At 50.2% G+C, this 18,505-nt stretch overlaps 9 protein-coding genes across 9 annotated transcripts; 3 read left to right on the top strand and 6 right to left on the bottom strand.

Moving 5' to 3' along the window:
- Window positions 1–36: 36 nt before the first annotated feature.
- BKA67DRAFT_527692 (DEAD/DEAH box helicase) lies at window positions 37–2,369 on the top strand (the record flags this gene model as incomplete). The annotated part of the gene is made up of 2 exons (XM_046098886.1): window positions 37–1,458; window positions 1,509–2,369. 2 exons carry the CDS (start codon window positions 37–39, stop codon window positions 2,367–2,369), a joined length of 2,283 nt encoding a protein of 760 aa, XP_045951463.1.
- A 1,854-nt stretch (window positions 2,370–4,223) lies between these two features.
- On the top strand, window positions 4,224–4,709 carry BKA67DRAFT_541943 (uncharacterized protein; the record flags this gene model as incomplete). The annotated part of the gene is made up of 1 exon (XM_046101019.1): window positions 4,224–4,709. One exon carries the CDS (start codon window positions 4,224–4,226, stop codon window positions 4,707–4,709), a length of 486 nt encoding a protein of 161 aa, XP_045951462.1.
- A 1,945-nt stretch (window positions 4,710–6,654) lies between these two features.
- BKA67DRAFT_664800 (uncharacterized protein) lies at window positions 6,655–7,153 on the top strand (the record flags this gene model as incomplete). The annotated part of the gene is made up of 2 exons (XM_046108449.1): window positions 6,655–6,929; window positions 7,030–7,153. The coding sequence occupies 2 exons, from the start codon at window positions 6,655–6,657 to the stop codon at window positions 7,151–7,153; spliced, it is 399 nt and encodes a 132-aa protein (XP_045951461.1).
- A 532-nt stretch (window positions 7,154–7,685) lies between these two features.
- On the bottom strand, window positions 7,686–8,685 carry BKA67DRAFT_586531 (uncharacterized protein). Its single transcript, XM_046104258.1, has 3 exons — window positions 8,428–8,685; window positions 8,283–8,329; window positions 7,686–8,168 (listed from the first exon to the last, which is right to left on the bottom strand). The coding sequence occupies exons 1-3, from the start codon at window positions 8,562–8,564 to the stop codon at window positions 7,849–7,851; spliced, it is 504 nt and encodes a 167-aa protein (XP_045951460.1). The 5' UTR covers window positions 8,565–8,685; the 3' UTR covers window positions 7,686–7,848.
- Window positions 8,686–9,525: 840 nt separating this feature from the next.
- Window positions 9,526–10,641, bottom strand: BKA67DRAFT_527818 (Mss4-like protein; the record flags this gene model as incomplete). The annotated part of the gene is made up of 1 exon (XM_046098899.1): window positions 9,526–10,641. The coding sequence occupies one exon, from the start codon at window positions 10,639–10,641 to the stop codon at window positions 9,526–9,528; it is 1,116 nt and encodes a 371-aa protein (XP_045951459.1).
- A 1,014-nt stretch (window positions 10,642–11,655) lies between these two features.
- On the bottom strand, window positions 11,656–13,567 carry BKA67DRAFT_595908 (cryptococcal mannosyltransferase 1-domain-containing protein; the record flags this gene model as incomplete). Its single annotated transcript, XM_046105230.1, has 2 exons — window positions 11,656–13,107; window positions 13,514–13,567. The coding sequence occupies 2 exons, from the start codon at window positions 13,565–13,567 to the stop codon at window positions 11,656–11,658; spliced, it is 1,506 nt and encodes a 501-aa protein (XP_045951458.1).
- Window positions 13,568–15,155: 1,588 nt separating this feature from the next.
- Window positions 15,156–16,049, bottom strand: BKA67DRAFT_541938 (uncharacterized protein; the record flags this gene model as incomplete). The annotated part of the gene is made up of 2 exons (XM_046101018.1): window positions 15,156–15,639; window positions 15,706–16,049. 2 exons carry the CDS (start codon window positions 16,047–16,049, stop codon window positions 15,156–15,158), a joined length of 828 nt encoding a protein of 275 aa, XP_045951457.1.
- Window positions 16,050–16,693: 644 nt separating this feature from the next.
- On the bottom strand, window positions 16,694–17,937 carry BKA67DRAFT_125419 (uncharacterized protein). Its single transcript, XM_046094968.1, has 3 exons — window positions 17,732–17,937; window positions 16,929–17,612; window positions 16,694–16,861 (listed from the first exon to the last, which is right to left on the bottom strand). Exons 2-3 carry the CDS (start codon window positions 17,530–17,532, stop codon window positions 16,725–16,727), a joined length of 741 nt encoding a protein of 246 aa, XP_045951456.1. The 5' UTR covers window positions 17,533–17,612; window positions 17,732–17,937; the 3' UTR covers window positions 16,694–16,724.
- On the bottom strand, window positions 17,728–18,354 carry BKA67DRAFT_664795 (uncharacterized protein; the record flags this gene model as incomplete). The annotated part of the gene is made up of 1 exon (XM_046108448.1): window positions 17,728–18,354. One exon carries the CDS (start codon window positions 18,352–18,354, stop codon window positions 17,728–17,730), a length of 627 nt encoding a protein of 208 aa, XP_045951455.1.
- Window positions 18,355–18,505: the final 151 nt, after the last annotated feature.

Genomic DNA, 18,505 nt, shown 5'->3' with positions numbered 1-18,505 from the left:
CAATTCCAATTCTCCCCAAGCACAACAACGAAAGAAATGGATGGACACAAGAAGAGAAAGCTTGCTGCTGCGGGTGGCTCATCTGCAGTCACCAAAAAGCAAAAAACTCGGCCTCAACCAAAGAAGCCGACCACAAAAACCCGACGAACAGTAGGCTTCGACTCGCTGCGATGGACCTCTGCAAAACTTCCGGATATGACCAACGATGCCGAAGGGTTCTATGGACTGGAGGAAGTCGACGACGTGGAGATTGTCAAGGACCAAGACAACAACATACGCTTTCGAGTCTTCGACGCCAAATCGGACTCGAATAGCGAGGCTGGAGACGGAGACGCAGACGCCGATGAGGCTGGCCATGAGAGCGACGACTCATTCGAAGGCTTTGGTGATGACCCAGTAGCACAAGCCAAACCTTCACCAAAATCGTTTGAGCCGTCGACAGTCGCGTCAACCAAAGAGCCCAAGCAAAAGAAGGGAGACAGTAAAGCCGAGAAGAAAGAGACGAAGGCTGAGAAGAAGGAGACGAAGGCTGAGAAGAAGGTAAAGAAGAGCAAGGTCATGGAAGACAGCCAACTAGAAAGCAACGTTTTTGCCTCTCTTGAGAATGTCGATGACGCGCAAGACGATGTTGATGTGTCAGAGTGGTTACCCCTCGACCTCTCGCCGTCATTGGTTTCGTCTATTGCCAAGCTCAAGTTCTCGAAACCGACCGCCATCCAGGCCTCATCTATTCCTCATGTCTTGGCTGGGCACGATGTCATTGGCAAGGCCTCTACTGGTTCTGGAAAGACCCTGGCTTTTGCCATTCCCATTGTCGAGAAGTGGCTAGAGCGTCGCGAGGACGACAGCGAGGCCACTGAATATGGTCCCATCGCTTTGATTTTGTCTCCCACCAGAGAGCTGGCACATCAGCTCACCGATCACATCACCGCTCTTTGTCAAGGGCTACCCACATCGCCGTTTGTCTGCTCCGTGACAGGAGGATTGTCTGTTCAGAAGCAACAGCGCCAATTGCTCAAGGCTGATATAGTTATTGGAACACCTGGCAGATTGTGGGAAGTCTTGAGCTCTAGTTCTGATCTCATGGCCAAATTCAAGGATATCAGCTTCCTCGTCGTTGACGAGGCCGATCGGCTACTCAGTGAAGGGCATTTCAAGGAAGCTGAGCAGCTATTTGATGCGCTGGACAGATACGCAGCGGACGAGAACGATAATACTGAACAGGAGCTGTCACTCCGACAGACCTTGGTCTTCTCTGCGACATTTCAGAAGGGCCTGCAGCGAAAGCTTGCTGGAAAGGGAAAGAGTGGACTGAAGAATAAGGACGACTCTATGGAGTACCTCCTGAAGAAGCTCAATTTCCGCGAGGAACGCCCAAGGTTTGTCGATGTCAACCCGGTTTCACAAATGGCCGAGGGGCTCAAAGAGGGCCTCGTTGAGTGTGGTGCCATGGAGAAGGTGAGACAGCCCAACTGCTGTTTTAAGTTTTAAGTGCTAACTTGATCCAGGATTTGTACCTTTATACAGTGCTTCTACTGTATCCGACCGCACGAACTATGATCTTCACAAACTCAATTGGTGCCGCACGTCGAATCACGCCAATGCTGCAGAATCTGAACTTGGCGACTCTCCCGCTACATTCTCAGATGGCACAAAAGGCCCGCTTACGATCCATCGAGAAATTCACTGACGCTCCAAATGGCAAAACATCCATCTTGGTTGCTACCGATGTTGCTGCACGTGGTTTGGACATTCCTAATGTGGATCTTGTCATTCATTACCACGTTCCTCGAGCTGCAGATGCCTACGTCCATAGGTCGGGAAGAACAGCTCGAGCCCAAAAGACTGGCGTTAGTATTCTGCTGTGCTCCCCCGAGGAAGTTGTTTCTACACGGCGTCTCATTGCCAAAGTACACTCAGAACGCAAGGTTGCGAGCAAGAATTATTTTGTTCAGACTGTTGATGTGGATCGAAAGCTTGCCGGTCGCTTGAAGCCGCGTGTCAACTTGGCAAAAAAGATTGCCGATGCCGGCTTAGCAAAAGAAAAAGGCAGCAAAGAAGACGACTGGATGCGCAACGCCGCGGAAGAATTAGGTGTTGAGTATGACAGCGAAGAGCTTGAGAAGGCTGGAAAATGGGGAGGTCGTGGTGGTGGTAGGAGACTGAAGCAAGATGAGGCTAGGGCTATAACTAAAGCTGAGCTGGGAGCTATGAGAGCCGAGCTCAAGGCCCTCTTGGCGCAGCGCATCAATGCTGGTGTCAGCACCAAGTATATTGCAACTGGCCAGCTCGATGTGGATGAATTGCTCAGGGGAGCGACGGGCGACTTCTTAGGAAAAGTCGACGGTCTTGATATCGGGAGCCTATAAGGCCTCTAATATGGTGGCGTAGATACCCAGGAATTCAACAGAGCCATGTGGCAAACATACCAAAGTCTTCGAATCCAGCGAAGAGCTATCCTTCAACACGTATCGAAGTGCGGTTTCCTGGGGCACTGGGCGTTGCTTCACGCTATGATATTCTTTTTACCGTCCGGCAACATCGTGACGAGACTTGTTTTGGTTGCCTCACTGACACATGGGGTGTCAAAACAAGCGATGTTGATCTTGAGTGTTCCGAGCTCGGCCGGGTCTACGAGGTCATTGCTGGGCGGATGTTATCGGAAAGACTGCATAGTGGTCCGGTGGGATGATGCTATCCGGGCCAGGTAAAAGGTATCAACGAAGATCGCGTAAATTGATACCGAAGTCAAGATGTCGAATTGTCATAATGTGCTTCGTAGCTGCGTCCGCAATTTTCGGAATTCTCAGGGTTCGAGGACATCCAAGATGTGGATGGCTCGACAAAAGAAAATTCAGGGCTTCACTGCTGCAATCTATCAAGATGAGCATGGCAGGTGAAAACCCGATCCTCCATCTGCATGCCAAGCTCTACCCCTGACCCTGAACGGTCGTTGGTGGAGCTTCCTTTCGGCAGCTCCCGATAACAGCGATGCTACCCAATCATTGTCATGTTCTCGCCGCGTAATAAACGACCCGCAGCCGTCGGGACGATTTTATTGCTAATCGAAGAAGGTAAAACGAACGTTGAAAAAAAAAATTGATGGGCTGCATATCGTCTATGTGCGCCACAATATTTTTATGTACTCTGGGCCCAACAATCGCCATTCTGAGACCCTTCTCCCGGTAGCTCAGGATGACATCCCGGTGGTGGCTGCTGCCAGCCTCGTCATCCAACTGGCCGGAATGGTCGGTGAGCATGGTGAGAACAGGCTCACATCCCAACCGATGAGACTTGGCAAGCGGTGGTACGGCCATGAACTTTGGCATCTGATAATAACGGCTCTGTTCATAGCTTACTCAGGATCTGACCGGCTAGGAGACCTCATGCACCTCGGGGTACCACAGACCGACCATAGCAGACTATTGCACCAAGGGGGCCTGCAGCGCAAATGCATGCGAGCTGTATCTTTTCGTGGTGCGCATATCAGCCCATCATATGCTTGAACCCTTCCGCAAACCTTGATTGCACATTCCCAACCATTGGCGAACTGCATACACGTGGGTTCTGGTGACAATTGAGCAGTGGTTCTCAGAGTCGGCTACCTGCTGGATCAACGTACACTTTCTAGACGTCATGGCATCCTCTAGTGACGAGGGAAAACCTAATAGGGTACCTTTGAGCGAACCTCTTCGAAGCTGGAATATCATCTATACCGCTGGGTTCTAGACTTAACTAAATATAGGATCCGCAGGGGCCCACGACTAATGCCCGATCTTGTCCGTTATCCTTGCTTGCAGATAACATTAGAAACGTAACCGTTACCGGCCATCCGGGAGGCCTGGTCAGCCTCAAATCCTTGGCATGCATCCGTAGTAGGGATGAAGCGAGGTTGTTCTCGTAAGATTCGATGCAATCGAAACTGTAGCATTTCGCTTACAGTCAGCGTGAGGGTCATCAGAGTCGTCCAGACCACGGCTAAGCGGTTCGCCATCCCGATGGATAATGATTGGCATTGCCAGAAAAAGTCTATATAAACTTGGTGGCGTCCTGAAGGCCGGTTTATACTATTTCTGTATCATCACCTTCTCCATTCAGACAACTCATCCGAACGCCCACTCTACGCCGTGAGTACATATAGTCCCGGGCAAACCGCATCAAGCTGTAGACGAAAAGAAACGCCTATCGTCTTTATCAGATCCTACTCAATCTTAACTACCAACATGCAACTTTCATCAATCCTCCTCGGCGTTTTCGCCCTTACGGCCTCGGCCCTGCCCCAGGTGCCCGCCGAGCGCCGTGCCTACACCTATACCGCGACTGTCTCGGACCCGGGCTTCTACGTCTATGCTACCGGTGACTACTACGAGAACCAGATCCTCCAGTACTTCAACCCCACCACAACGGGCAAAGCGGCTCTCGTCGCCAGGTTCCCCGTCGGCTTCGAGGTGGGCCAGCTAAAAGGCTCACCCAAGATCGATGTCTACACCCGCACTTCGGCAGGCATCGGCTCCAAGATCGGAAGTGTCGGTCCCTTGTCAATAAGCAACAACAAGGTGACGAAAGCCGTCGACGTCGTCGTGGCTAGCTTGGCTTACGCATCGAGCTATACCTTTGAGTTCAAGCTGGACAACAGTGCAAACGCCACCAGCGTCACCAGCATCCAGTTCTCCAATGACGGCTTCTTCCTGAGAACTGGTAGTGCTTAGAGCTGTTTTCACTGTGTGCAACCGCACTCACACTGAACCGCAAAAACGATTTGGCTTACATTACCACGCAAGGGGTCTAATACTATAATGCTGCTAGGAGCGGAGGGGAGGTGGGACTTGGATTTGGATTTGCGGCGCCCGAAAATCTAGACACGAAGGATTACGTATAGAAAAATACTCTTCAGGGGTACATGGCTTAATGATATGATTTATGACTTAGCACGCTATCTTTCTGATGATGATACCACATTTGCCTCCTCCACAATTCTTCTCACACAGGCTTACTGCCGCAATTATTTCCAGGGTCTTGATCCGTTATCTTCAACTTTTGTTGAAACTCATCTGACAACTTCGAAACCGTGCTCATGTGATCCGTAGACTGAGCAATCAACCGCTGCTGCTCCTCGAGCAGTCGCGACTCCCGGTCCGGTGGGTATGCTCGACCAATATGGCTCCGCTTGAACTGTTTCGAGACATTACGACCCACCAATGGGCTGTGGTCGAGCGCTGAGACGGCAACCCACATGTCTTGGTCTTTGGTTGAAGAAGTGCAGTCCTTCGGTTGGGAGGCCATTTTTGCCAGTGCGCGACTGACAGCTACTAATTGACGCTCACTTACATCCATGGACTCGCCATCGATTTAGCACGTACGTACGGACCAGAGAGTATGACTGCCAGACGATTTTGAAGTTGAGAGATTTGGAGATGATTTACTCGGGGATCTAAACGTGCTTAGTTGATCGGGCGAAAATATGTGTTCGATGAATACACATCAAGCTCATTATAAACTTCTTGGTATCGGCTTCTAACTCGTTTCTCTGAGGTTGTTGCCGGGAAGCGTTTGAGATGGAAGCTTTGGATTCTTTGTTACGCTCCCTTCTGATGAAATTCCGTTCTTTATCAAAGCAGAACATGCGAACCATGACGAATAACTCTAATGAGAGCAAACACCAGGGCCATGCGGGTGTCCTGTTGGCCAGTTCGTATCCAATGCATATGGCTTCGTCTCAGTGCTCACAGTGACGTTCAGATTGCAAGATCCCCAACGGGCTGCCCTGAAGCTACAAATAAGGGTTAACAACGAGGAGCCTATCTTTTCACGGCATAAGGTTGGGATGTCTCGTAGTCGATGTTATTTATGAGGCTAAATATGTGGTATCTTATTATAACTCTCAAAATGCGCATACCAATTCGTTGAACTAATAAAGCTGCGGGTTTACGCCTGACAGTTCAAGCTCAGACCAACGATATACGCAAATACTGGAGCCGCAGAGATTCATGAATGTCTCATGTTCCGGTTGGCATAATTCCTAAGAGCGATCTTTTTTCGTTGCCTAAGTGGTGCATACAAATATGCGTGGAGGCGTCCTACAAAAGTTCATCGCTAGGTTAGTCTAGTGGTTTTCCGATGTTGTCATATGGAATGACCTCAAAAATCGGTCAAATCTAGTGATGGCTCAAAATGAGTAACAAGGGTATGGCATGGACGAGGATAGGCTTTCACAGCTAGACAAAAAAAAAGTTCGAGTGTGTATGGCCTATACGGCTTGGTGGATACTGTTATAGACAGATAGCTTGTCGGTATAAACATGATCGCTTGAAAGGAGACATGCCAGATGCATCCCTCATGAGTGATACTCCTTGAAAGGCGGCCAACAAAGACGTCTTACATGGCCCCCAAGCCAACTACCTCCGATCTGGACAATGCCTCATTTGACGATGCTGGGCATCATATTGTTCAATGTAAGAGACACATCCCCCCAAAACATCACCTCCACGCGACTGTATTGCCCTATGCTCCACATTTCCGGTCTACTCCGCATGGCGGAAGCTTCCATCCCAAAATCTTGACCGACAAACCTTTTTTGGACCACACAAACCCCAGCACCGCAACAGTCCCCAGGAAAAAAGAAGAAGAAAAAACAGTATATACTCACTAGTCGACATGTCTGAGCCAACGCCTCAAGAACCCCAATCCAGCCCCCGGCCCGAGGTCGACTCAGACGTCATGGCGTACCTCCGCCTCTGGCACGAGCGCCTGGCACACGCGAACCTAAAAGCCGTCGTGGTGCTCACCCACAACGGGGACGCGGGGGAGATGCCCAAGGGCTTCCCAAAGGGGCAGAAGGATAAATTCGAGGGCCTCCAGCCGTACATGGACCAGCTCAACTGTGATGCTTGCAGGGAAACTTATGGAAACCCGTCGGGACCCTCTTCCTGGTGAGAGAGGCGATCGTTTCCTGCTTGGAGCAACGAAGAGCTGCAGAGGTTAGAAAGACCGGCCATTGTCATCCAATTGTTCTTGCACCTTGATGACCAGTGGTCTAGGGCACTCTGTCGAGTCTGGCGAGCTGGACTGTACGCGGTGCTATGGACAGAGAGTAGCCGTCCCGTTGTTGTTTCTGCTCCAAAGCCTCATGAGAAATGTTTTCGGTCATTTGTAATGAGCAAGAAGTGGCAACTCGTCACGTACCAGAATGAGACAATATTGCCGGGCATGAGAAAACTAGCAGTGCCAAACCCTTTATGTATTCAAGCCTTAGCAGTTCGTGTCATCGGAGATAGGATACGCTATCAATAATTCACACGCTTGCTTTGACAGAGCCAAGCGAACCCGACAACTCACTATTCCACTGACGTCCCCAACGCCAAACAAGATTAAAGACCCAACAGATAAATCGCTAGTGGTAGCAACCGCCATCATATAAGATAGGTGGCGACAACTGAAAGTGTTACTTGATGCATTGAGTAATGCAATTATTCGCGCAATGCGTGCCCAGCTTCACCCAACAAACTCAAATCGTCTCTTTATTCTCCGCGTAGAATACCCGTCCAGGGCCTGACAGTAATGTCCCGACGACGCGTTGACTCATGACAATGTTGTAACCCCTACTTAGTCGTGGTAGCAGGAGTAGCAGCCTTGGGCTTGGTGGCCTTCTTCGCCTTGGTTTCTTCGCCTTTGGCTTTGGCGGTAACCTTGTTTACGGCAGCTTTCACCTGGAACATCATGTCAGCAGAATTGCTATTACACAGTCAAAGTTGATCTCAAAGGTAGCGGCGCTTTGTCGTGCATTGGAACCGCATTAAACGCTGACGTAAAGGACCCGAGAAACGACAGCCCAGTGAGTTTGAAGCGTGGCTAAATAATATGTACGTATAGCCGGTCACGGTAGATGACTAAAGGGCAGCCAGGACATTGCAACGGAACAAGTTCTCGTACCTTGGCACCAACGCCTTCCTTCTTCGTAGCAGGAGCCTTCGTGACGCCTACAGGCTTTGCGCCCTTCACCTTGGCAGCAGTAGTGTCCTTGGTGGTTGTGGGCTTTGGCTTGGTGGTGCGCTTGATGGCAGGCGCGGTATCGACAGTCTCGAAGAGGCGAGGTTTCGAATGGCCTGTGGCAGACCGTGTACCCTCGCGAGCCATCTTGTTGGATGTAGTAATGGCGAATATTAAAATGACTGTTGGAAATCGTTAGTGGCCAGTATGATATGAACGAAGCTGTGCCCAACTATGTAATGCGACCGTTGATGTTGTTGTGAGAAGAAATGCGACAGAACAGAAGGGTGCCCGACCTGAAATGGAGGTTGTGGGCTGCGCAGGATGAGCGATGCGCGAGGGACTACGGCAGAGTAAATGGGGCGTAAAAGTAGGCCTTGGAAGCTATTGACAAGCAAATGACGCCAAACAAAATTGACAGAACTCAAGATGACTACTTACCACAGCTTTAGACAACAATTTTGAGGTGAATTAGGTTGGTGGAGGAAGGGGGAAGCGAAAGGACGTGGACCAAGATGAGGAGGTGTTGCTCTCGGTCGCGCATCCAGCCCATTGACGAGACGTCGCAGCTCCTCCATCCCATCACACCAGACCCAGCAGACCAGTTCGCTATGGACTCGGCCTTGACCTATGCCTGTACGGAACGAAGTACGGAGCAGACAACAAGGCGCAATACAAAAAACCAAGAGGCTGGGGACAGTAGTAACGATACATCCTATCCATAGATGATCTGTTGGCAAACAGAGCAAACCAACACTGGTTGGCTGGTATGTGTGTCTTTGTTCATAATCAAAAATGTCCTCACCCACCATTTCCTAACCTTAGTCGTCGGCGACACTTCCAACGCCATCATTACTACCCACCATCTCGCGCAATTTCATTCGATATGACGCCCCTGGTTGAGATGTACCGGTGCCGCATCGCGGTAATTGCGACTGGTTCACTGACCGCTGCCGCGCGCCTCCATTTCATCTGCCATGGAGCATTTGACAAGACGGTCACGTCAATCAGCGCATGCACCATTATGGGCACGATCTACTCCGTGTGTCGCCCGGGTTTGGTATTTTGTGGACATCGGTAGCATGAGATTGTCAAATCCCATGGTGTCCTTTCGTCCTGGTCGATTCCTTTTTTTTATTTTATTTTTTTACCCTTATTCTTTTTTTCTTGTTTTTCTTTTTTACTGATTCTGGGAAATCATAGATCAGAGAAAGTGTGATGATGTGAGTGAGCCTTGGGTTCATCCATCCAATATGGATTGGTCTTAGTTATTTAACCTAGGTCAGCGAAACTTTAGGGGCCTTCATAGCTGTTAGGCATGCCTAAGCCTATCATTGGCAATGCCTTACCCGACCCCGCACTTTCATCGCATTCGATCCTGTTTACAAATTTGAAGGAAGCCATTCGCATCCAATGCTAATAGTGGCCTTTGTTCGAATTAACAATCGCGCTCAGAGGTCACGTTCTAACATGGCACTGTCATCCTGCCGGTAGCCCAGCTTCGCAAACGGTCCGCAGTACGAGAGTCTCTTGAAGCAGCTAATACATGACAGCAAAATCCAGCGTTCCTCCTGTCGTCTTGATACCCCAATCCTCATGCCCTACCAATAAGGCATTTGTAAAGTCGGCATCGTACCTCCGTGCGTCATCAGCCCACGCGACCTTTGCTGTTCTCCAGGAAACCCAGTTTCCCGCTGTGACGCCTTCAGGTGCCCGCAGTACGCCCATTGCAACGTTTAGTATCGCTTGCCTTTCAGTCGGCATTCGATCAGTAGTGGCCAGGAAAACTGTTGCACCACAGACCCCGCAGAATCCTCGCGTAGTAGGCTCAGAGGACTTGTAGGTTTTGATTGACCCGAGCGTTAGATCTGGCGGCACTTCAGGCTCGAGGGCTGTACGTGGCACCAGCAGCCATGGTACAACGCTCGTACCCGAAAGACGACCACAGTCGCGACAGAGGTCCAGGAACGCCTTCCACTTGTTCGGGTCCGTCGGCGAGACATACTTGCGCATATAATCGTCGTCCATGATCTTTTGAGTAGGCCGCGAGATGGTAAACGATACGCCGCCGCAGCAGCATCTGGCTCGCAGCCTTTCCTCACCATCAGAGCCGATTTCTTGCTGGCACTCCTCTGGCAAGTCTTGCGTGCCAGAACTCAGGTGCAAGACCTCCTTGCCAGCGACCTCAGACAGGCAATGCACTATACCGCCCCCGGGAGCTGATTTGGGGAATGTGTGGAAGCTCAGCTGCCAGAACTTGTCGTCAAAGATCCCCCAAGCCACTGACCACTGACTGTAGCTGGGGCCAAAGTGTCCGACATGACTCCCGCACGTGGGGCAGAACCATCGCTCTCCTCTCCCGCCCAGCTTTTCGTAGCCCTTTAGATCACCTCTGGATGAACCGTTGATCCATTGCGGCTCGACACCCGGAGGCAAGATGACGTTAGAACTCGCGAAGGTGCCGTGCGTGTACCGACAAGCACTGCAGTGGCACAGCAGGCTGCGTAGTGGGAAAGATGCCGTAGGTAGAGTAATGTTGAACTGGATACGATTGCAATGGCAGTGACCATTGAAAGTTCTCTTTTCATGAACTCCAGACGGACGAGCCTTATCTTGGTTGCAGAATTGGGCGAAAAGGTCTTCGAACCCAGCCATAATAAAACAACTTCGAAAAGTGCACGAGTGTCGATTGGACAGAATTGAGGTTTAACCATCAACCACACTAAAACAGGTAACGTTTTAGAAGCATGGCTGTTACAATAAAAACAAGCTTTCATCCTTATCATGACAAATTGTGCGTATTTATAAGCAGTATTTTCGCGTTCACATATGGACTTTCTGCTTACTTAGCGTACCCAAGGATGGCGCCAGCATTGCCCATCGCCACCGTTGGCGCCGGCTTTCCAGTTGGGCAGTTGTGCATATGTCGGTACTGTCTCCGTTTTCTTTGAATGCATTGCATAGGATTAAATGGAGAAGTTGATCGTACGTATAGATCCGTATATGCTACAAGTAGCCGAAACAAAGTGTCGCACTCCAAGCGAAAATCAACGATTCCTCCATGGAACTGGATCAGCTTTGGGTACTTCAGTTGAGAGATTATTGAACAGCGAAACTAGACACATAAGTGTCTCTTCTGGCGTTTGACACTGTCAAGCTTACTGCGTAGAGTTCTTTGTTCACTGCTTGCCAGAATCAAGCCTGGACTAGTATAAAAAGCTCTTCTTGGACGCGCAGTCTTGCCCCTATTCCGTGTAATCTTTTCTCAAACTCAAAATATCAGGTGAACCATGTAACACGACTTTCTGCCGCCTTTAGATCCACTACATATCCCGTATCTGCCTCGTGTAGATAAGGTGCAACGAGACGAGAAACCATCCAGCACGCCGAGCCGACTCTAACACCAATCGCCGACGTACCACACCGCTCACGCTGGATTATTCCAGAGAAAGAAAACGTTCCGTTCAAGGCCTTGGTGGCCATTCATGATGATGCGAGCGCCATATGTTTCCAACGAGCTGCTTTGGTTTCATCTCATGTCACCGTCATAACCGTGTTCTTTTTGCTGACTGTTTTTGACGCATCAGCCTTTGCCTTTTCAGCTTCTTCTCTGATCCTCCAGCTTGTGAGAAGGGACCATTCCTCGCCAGACCGCTGCACCTCGCCCCATCAAGTGGGGAATTTGAGAAACTGGCCGGCTGGCATTCTGGTATTCTCCCAGTTGATGTCTTCGCTTCGGTCACTCTGTAGGACGAGCTGCATCTCCCGCACGCCGCAAAACATTCCGTTGCGCCCAGTGCGCTCAACGAGCTGCCAGTGGCCTGGACTCTGACCATTGTCCTCCTTGCCTGGACCAGGTCCAACCCACACTTCCTCCATGAACTTTTGGCCTTGCTGGACGGTCCGGTGCGGATTATGCGTCGGGAGTCCCACGAGTTTCGTGATCGCCCATTGTGGAACGATGAGAAGCCGCTCCCATCGCCGGACCCACGAGAGCCATTTGAAAACGCCTTCTGTGTATGCGGTCCGGATGTACGGGTTGACATACGTGCCCAGCTCATCGGCTCCCTGACTTTTCGCGACTTGAGTCACGTCAGCGAGGAATAAGCAGCATTCACAGGCGTCAAAAAAGACTTCGGGTTCATATCTGAACCGCACAGGGCTGGTGACGTTAGTAGGCGCATCCGGATCAATAACATGGCTCCCACTGTCCTGAAAGTGTGGGCGAGACAGCGCCGGGCTCGTGTTCTGGACATATTTTGCCTGCATTGCCACCATGCCTCCCCAACACGACTTGACGGGAACGGCGTCACTTTGCCCAAGGACGGCAGCACGTGAGACACCCTGCCCCTCTGTACTGAAGAATGGGTATATCGGCAGGCCGCCACTGAAACCCTCAGCGTCACGCTGTGCGTACAAATCGTAAAACTGGAGAGGCTGGATGAAGTCCAGGGCGCAAACCGAAAGATAATGTGCGCGTCCATCTGCTCCAATATTGGTACTAAATAACAGGTTTGCGGCGTCCGTCGGATTGAAAATCACGTCGTTCAAGAATAGGATCTTGTCAAACCGGGCTGTTCCCAGCTCTACCTTGTTAAGCCTGTCGAGGAGACGGAGTGCTCGGTTCCGCATTTCGGAGAGATATGAGATACGTTTGACACGATTGGTCCCGTCTGGCATCCTTATTGTTGGGAAATCTTGGATTGGTACATGTGCATCGTTGACGATCTTGTGTCGACAGCTTAACTTCGTCTGGAGGTGCTCCAAAGCACTGGCACCACCGGGCCCACTGTCATTTTCGTATATGCTCAAGAAGACATTCTCTGCGCCGATCATGTGGATGAGTCGGAGGAGAAGCTCACCCCATTTGCCATCAGCCAGATGTCCATTCTTGTCGTATAAGCTGACGCTGATAAAGACCTTCTCATTGAAGGGGTTGGCACAGCCGCCCTGGTCAAATCCTGGCCCGCTGCATCTCGAGACAAGGCCACGGTAATGCGGTGGTAAGTGTGTATATGATGGTGCGAACACTGGCGTTGCTATAAGGACAGAAAACAATGCGATGAGGACGTATTTGACCAGAGTGAAGACGACGGGGTTGCGCCGAGTTATACGTCGTAGCTTCCGGCGTGTGCAGCAATGCTTGGGGGAAAGCTGTGCAATCCATGGGGAATGCTGTTGTCGTTGTTTCGATAACGAGTACGCGGCTTTCTCTTGAGCTTCGATGTCGCTCAAAAAGTCACCGAGAGTCGAAGACGTGGATGGAGTTGGGGATTGTTCTCGAAGCAAATCGATATGCTCTTCTCCGGTGTGGGACATCCTTCTGGCTGCCGGGACTTGCAGGGGTGCACGTCGCTTAGCGGATGCTACACTACGGTTCTGGCATATACAGGGGTCATGCACCCATCGTTGAAGGCAAGAAGATACTGCCAGTTACTCTCGACTGTATAGGCCGATGGAGTTTTCTTGTAGTGCAAGGATATGTTTTGGTTCAGAAACTCATGTGAAGAGGATGGCAGAAACCGACAATTATGGTAAACCGGCGCAGTTTCAATGCGCCTTGGCCAAACAACGTACGCATGCCAATACTGTGAAAAAGCAACGGGCTTGGATTGCAGCTAACGGCGGACAGCAACGCAAACGAGCAAGATAGCGGCGGAATAGACGCTTAAGATGGATCAATAAAGAACGGTACCTGACACCAGATGGACAAAGTTTCAGCGCTTCTCCAGGCCAGACAAACAAAGGACCGGAAACGTACAGTACGTGGCTGACTTGGCTAGCTACCTTTTGCTTTCTGCTTCCATGTTAGAATCAGATATTGCAGGGACCCTCAGGGTCTCAGTTGACGTGTCATCTCGTACATCTATCTACAAGGCAGCAAGGCTCCTCTGCCCGTATATCTATATCTTGTCCGCGACCACTACTCTACCCTACTATGTAATGCAGTCCGGTCCCGGAGTTCGGCACAAGCCCCCCGTCGGTTCTGTCAGGCCGCATGGCGTTGGCGTTGACATCGCCCTGGAAAAGGAGAGCCAAACCCACATTTAGTGCTGCTGCCCCTGTCACTTACGAGTTACCCCATCGCCCTCCCGCATTTTAGCTCAACCTTAAACCTGCAGGGCCATCTAACGTTAGGCTCTAACGAGACCGGACTAACTTAAGACTCTCTCTACAAACCTCTACAAACATCTCCCGTGGCCAGTCCGAGGTTTAAACCTGTGTCCCTCGGTCCATGAATTTGTGCGATCAGTTACACTGGCCACTAGACTACGGCTCTCCTATTGAGTTGAGCTTGCCAAACGCAAGATCCAAAAGCCAGACTCTTAACATTCGCGATGCGTGAAGCAGATCTGCAGTTCTCAGCAAGCCAAAATTTGGTCGATATCGATTTAATGAGGCGCGGTGGCATATCTTAGCTGACCAAGAATAATTTAAAAATTTGATAGATGTCTCAGACACCAAGCAGGTAGGTAACCACACATGACGTTTAGCATCTCTGCTCATCGCTGTACACCAATCACTACACAGAGATCCATTCTGCACAGCTTTGCTCATTTAAAGAAAATTGCGACGAACAAGATATAAAACCCTCCCGCATTGGGCTCGGCAATGTTGACGGGGGCGACGGATGCCCACATGGAAACCTTTCGTATCATACCATTTCGAATATTATCAAACAGGTTACCCACATAGTTCAAGAGATTTGGCCATGCTTTTGACTGACCCGGGCTACAGAACTAGTCTCGACCAAACTTGCTTCTCCCTCCTTGTCACCACTAGCTTCCCAGAACATGCTCCCTGCCATGCCTCTCCCTTTCACATCCTCAACCTTCCTCTCCACCAAGACTGGCGAATCGTAGCCGATCACTTCTCTTGTTTCCCTACCGTATCAGTACACCGTGCATACGATGTAATCATAAACTTCTACGGTTGCTTCTCCAGGCTGTGCGTAGCGCCTTGAACAAGTAGGTTGCGTGACATGCGCCGGGATATCACTTTCTGCTTACAGCCGCGACGTCCGCCGACGCGGAGGTCTACAGTACTCAACCATTGTCTGAAATCGCGGCTGTCGTGGATTACTTCAATTTGATGGTGTATGACTTTTCTGGAGCCCGGGATGAAACGACGGGACACCAGGCCAATATTCAGACAGTTTCTAATTCTGATCAAGCTTTCTTTTTGCTAGCACCGCCATCCACCGTGATGTCCTGGCCAGAGATGAATCCAGCATTCACCAGGAACTCTGCCGCGTCAGCTATATCCTTGGGCCTCCCAGCGCGATTCGTCAAATGGTCTTCCACATCCGCATTATCGTTCTGCTCCGCCCACTGCATTCCCTTTTCGTCGCCGTCTTTACTCTCATGCGCAACCTTGATGCGACCGGGTGCGATCAGGTTGACACGAATACCCCAATGCTGGAGACTGACAGCCATGCTGTGCATCAAGCCTAGTTGACCAGCCTTGCTGCTCGCGTATCCTTCCTGGTTGGCATCGCTGTGTTGGGCGCGGAAGCTGCCGATATGAATGATGCAGGGACCGGCCTCGCTGTCGTCGTCGTGGCGAGCCTCTTTGCCACCTGCTTCCTGCTTCATGTACTCCAGACAAGCCTGTGAGACAGCAAAGGGTGCAGTAAGATTGGTATCAATATAACTACAGTATAAATATTAGTATCAAGCCTTACCCAAACAATTAAGTGGGTCTGGTGAGTCCGCTTACGCTCGCCACTGCTCCAATGTCTCCATGCTGGCCATGGTCTTGCCATCCTTCCACTTCGGCGAGGCGATTCCACCATTGTTGATCAGAACATGGATCCGTCCACCCAAGAAATTGGCAGCTTCGTTGACCTTCTTCCGTATATCCGCCACATCGCTGAGATCGCAGATACTTGCGGCCAATTGGCCAGCATCCGAATACTTCTTCAGGTGGCTCTTGACCGTGTGCTTTAGCTCCTCCTCATCGATGTCGAGAACGTAAACTTTGTAACCTAGCTCGCAGAAACGACGCACAAGACACCTTCCAATCCCTCTCGCTCCTCCGCTGATGATAGCTGTCTTTGTCATCTTTGGGCTCGATGGTGCGTGGCTGATTAGTGGTATCAAGGGGCGGTGCGGTGATCAGATGTAAAGATTTGATAGGGTCATCTCAAATAGAATATTTCCAGTTTTGCCGTGGAGAATGAAGAGACATAGAGCTTGAGGGGTGAATCTCCATTTGTTGCAGATGCATGCGTGGGTAGAGCCACTTGAGATGACGTAATATATACGGCGTACGCTAAGGTAGGTGGTCGAAACCGAAAATATGACCGCCGATTGACGATTATAACATGGCATGTATCTAATCCGATATGAGTTATGCGAATCACAGTTTCGGCTATTGTGGTCCAGGATTGCGAGGCTGATGTTGTCGAATCGGTCGATACCTAGCTTAGCTCTACGCTACAAAGGTACTGCCTTTTACTCATATTGCATAAGCGATGCTATGGGGTTTGTCATAACGCAAGCGATTCGACATTATCGAACAGCTTTTCTCATTCTACATGAGCAGTACACAAGTCAAGCAAGATTAGGTACGAACACTAAGCAATTTTATTTTTTTTCCCCTACAAACGTGGGCTTGTCTAATCATCAACCCCTGCAAGCCGGGCAACCTCAGGACAATATGAACTTCCCATAATACTAACATGCACGACGCTTCAAGTACAGGGTGATTCTTTTCGGTCTTATGACAGGGTGCAGCTAAGTCATGATCTGCAAAGTCTCTGGTCGCAAGCGACTTCCGTGGAGCCTCAAAGCGCCCTTCATCCGCTGAAGACCTCTCGGTCGAGTCTGACGTCTTGGCTCGTGAGGTTGGCGATCAGTGAGCTCATGGTGATCTATTACATTTTAGATTTTATCGAAATATGATACAAGTAACTATTCATGCAGGGAATAGTGACTCACTTCGACATCCTAGGCAGTAGTAAGCCCAACGCACAGCACCCATGACCCAGCCAATGCCGTCGACATACTGAGCATATGATGGAGCGTTGGGTCGTTTGTCCAAGCAGGAACAACAGTACTTCGGATTATTGGTCATCGAACAGTCCCGTGCCTGCCAGTGATCACATGCCTTTTCAGAGGTTATGAGATTTGCGCGGCCTCGATTTGTAGAGCTGGTTGGGATTGTTTTGTGGTTACTATCATGGTTATGATTGTGAGTCTGGGCTATATGAACTCGGTTTGCCTGTTCGCTGGACTGTAACCAGCGCCGTGTCCGCTGACGTATTCGTTTCTCCATGGAAAAGCGACGAAGTACAGTAGCAAAATTGTTGAATGCTAGTTGACAATTCGGGCAATAGCCAGCCCATCTTGTTGCTTGCTCAACCCAGCCTCTTCCATCAATATATGTTGCATAAAAGCCGGATTGCGTACGGGGACGTTGATCTGCACATGCACAGCAGTTACCGTCGGTTGCAGTCATGGAACATGCTCGTGGCTCCAAGTGGGTGCATTGCCGCTGATGACGTGCGAGGTCGCGGTCATGAAGGCGCACGTTTAGATGCATATCAGTCGGCAAAACTGCACTAGGTTTGTTATACTCGAATCTACTAGTTCTCTGATTGGTCTCCTCGTAATGGCAACAGCCTGGACTATCGTTATAAATGTAAGTTCAGAATTCTGTATTCGGCAATTGCTTAACGAATGGTGACCCGTAAGGGTGGCACGTAGTTTTAAAGAAGCTGAGATATAGCGGATTGGCTTACCAGTAGTGTGCCCATCTCGAAACGTCAGCTACCCAACCCTTACCGTCTACATAGGCCGGGTAGAGCTGAGAACTTGTGCCTGGGCGAAGATCAGAGCAAGCGCAGCACTTGCCGGTATTTGTGATGGAGCATTCTCTTTCCAGCCAGTGCTCGCACTGAGAAATTGCAAACTGCTGTTGTGCTTCTTCGTGCTGCGCTGCACGCCTCTGTAATCTTTCCATAACCTGGTTGAGTACAGCGGTCTCATGGTAGTCCTTGCAACCAGGGCAGTAATACGCCCAGCGAGTTGCCTTCTCAACCCAACCTCGGCCGTCAACATACGTAGAGTACAGACCGGATTCAGTTCGTGAGCGCTTGTCAGAGCATTCGCAGCATTGGCCAGAGACGTTGATCGCGCATCTCCTTTCCGCTAAATGACTACAGTGCTGGGGCTGATGTAAAGCGAGGGAACGAGAGGAGGCTTGCATAGGTGGGTGCATACGGTGTAGCTTGATGGCGATCCAGGAATCATCAGAGTCGTACTCATTTGTGGTCAAATTGTTGTCGAGGTTGAACAATTGTTCCTCGTCAGAGCTCGACTCGACATCCTCCCAGGGAGACAGGTCAGGAGAGCGTTCAGCCATGTTAAGCGAAATGCTTCCTAACAGAAGTGACTGTCTCAGGAGAGCTGGATAAGAAGGCAACTATGAAATACAATGTTGATCTAGATGTAATAGCTTGGTACAAGAGACGATTCAAATTTTCGGGTCGAGTACAATATATATACGGACAAGC

This window comes from Truncatella angustata, assembly GCF_020726525.1.
Source record: "Truncatella angustata strain MPI-SDFR-AT-0073 chromosome Unknown BKA67scaffold_12, whole genome shotgun sequence".
Lineage (NCBI taxonomy): Eukaryota > Fungi > Ascomycota > Sordariomycetes > Amphisphaeriales > Sporocadaceae > Truncatella > Truncatella angustata.
This window is presented reverse-complemented; position numbering and strand designations above follow the sequence as displayed.

Bases quoted from the DNA above. Each gene is read 5' to 3' on its own strand.
- BKA67DRAFT_586531 (XM_046104258.1), bottom strand. From the start codon at position 8,564: ATGGAGGAGCTGCGACGTCTCGTCAATGGGCTGGATGCGCGACCGAGA. The intron at 8,330-8,427 runs GTAAGTAGTCAT...ACTCTGCCGTAG, and splicing joins AATTGTTGTCTAAAGCTGTG to TCCCTCGCGCATCGCTCATC. The intron at 8,169-8,282 runs GTCGGGCACCCT...GATTTCCAACAG, and splicing joins GCCCACAACCTCCATTTCAG to TCATTTTAATATTCGCCATT.
- BKA67DRAFT_125419 (XM_046094968.1), bottom strand. From the start codon at position 17,532: ATGCATCTAAACGTGCGCCTTCATGACCGCGACCTCGCACGTCATCAG. The intron at 16,862-16,928 runs GTGAGTCACTAT...AAAATGTAATAG, and splicing joins CTACTGCCTAGGATGTCGAA to ATCACCATGAGCTCACTGAT.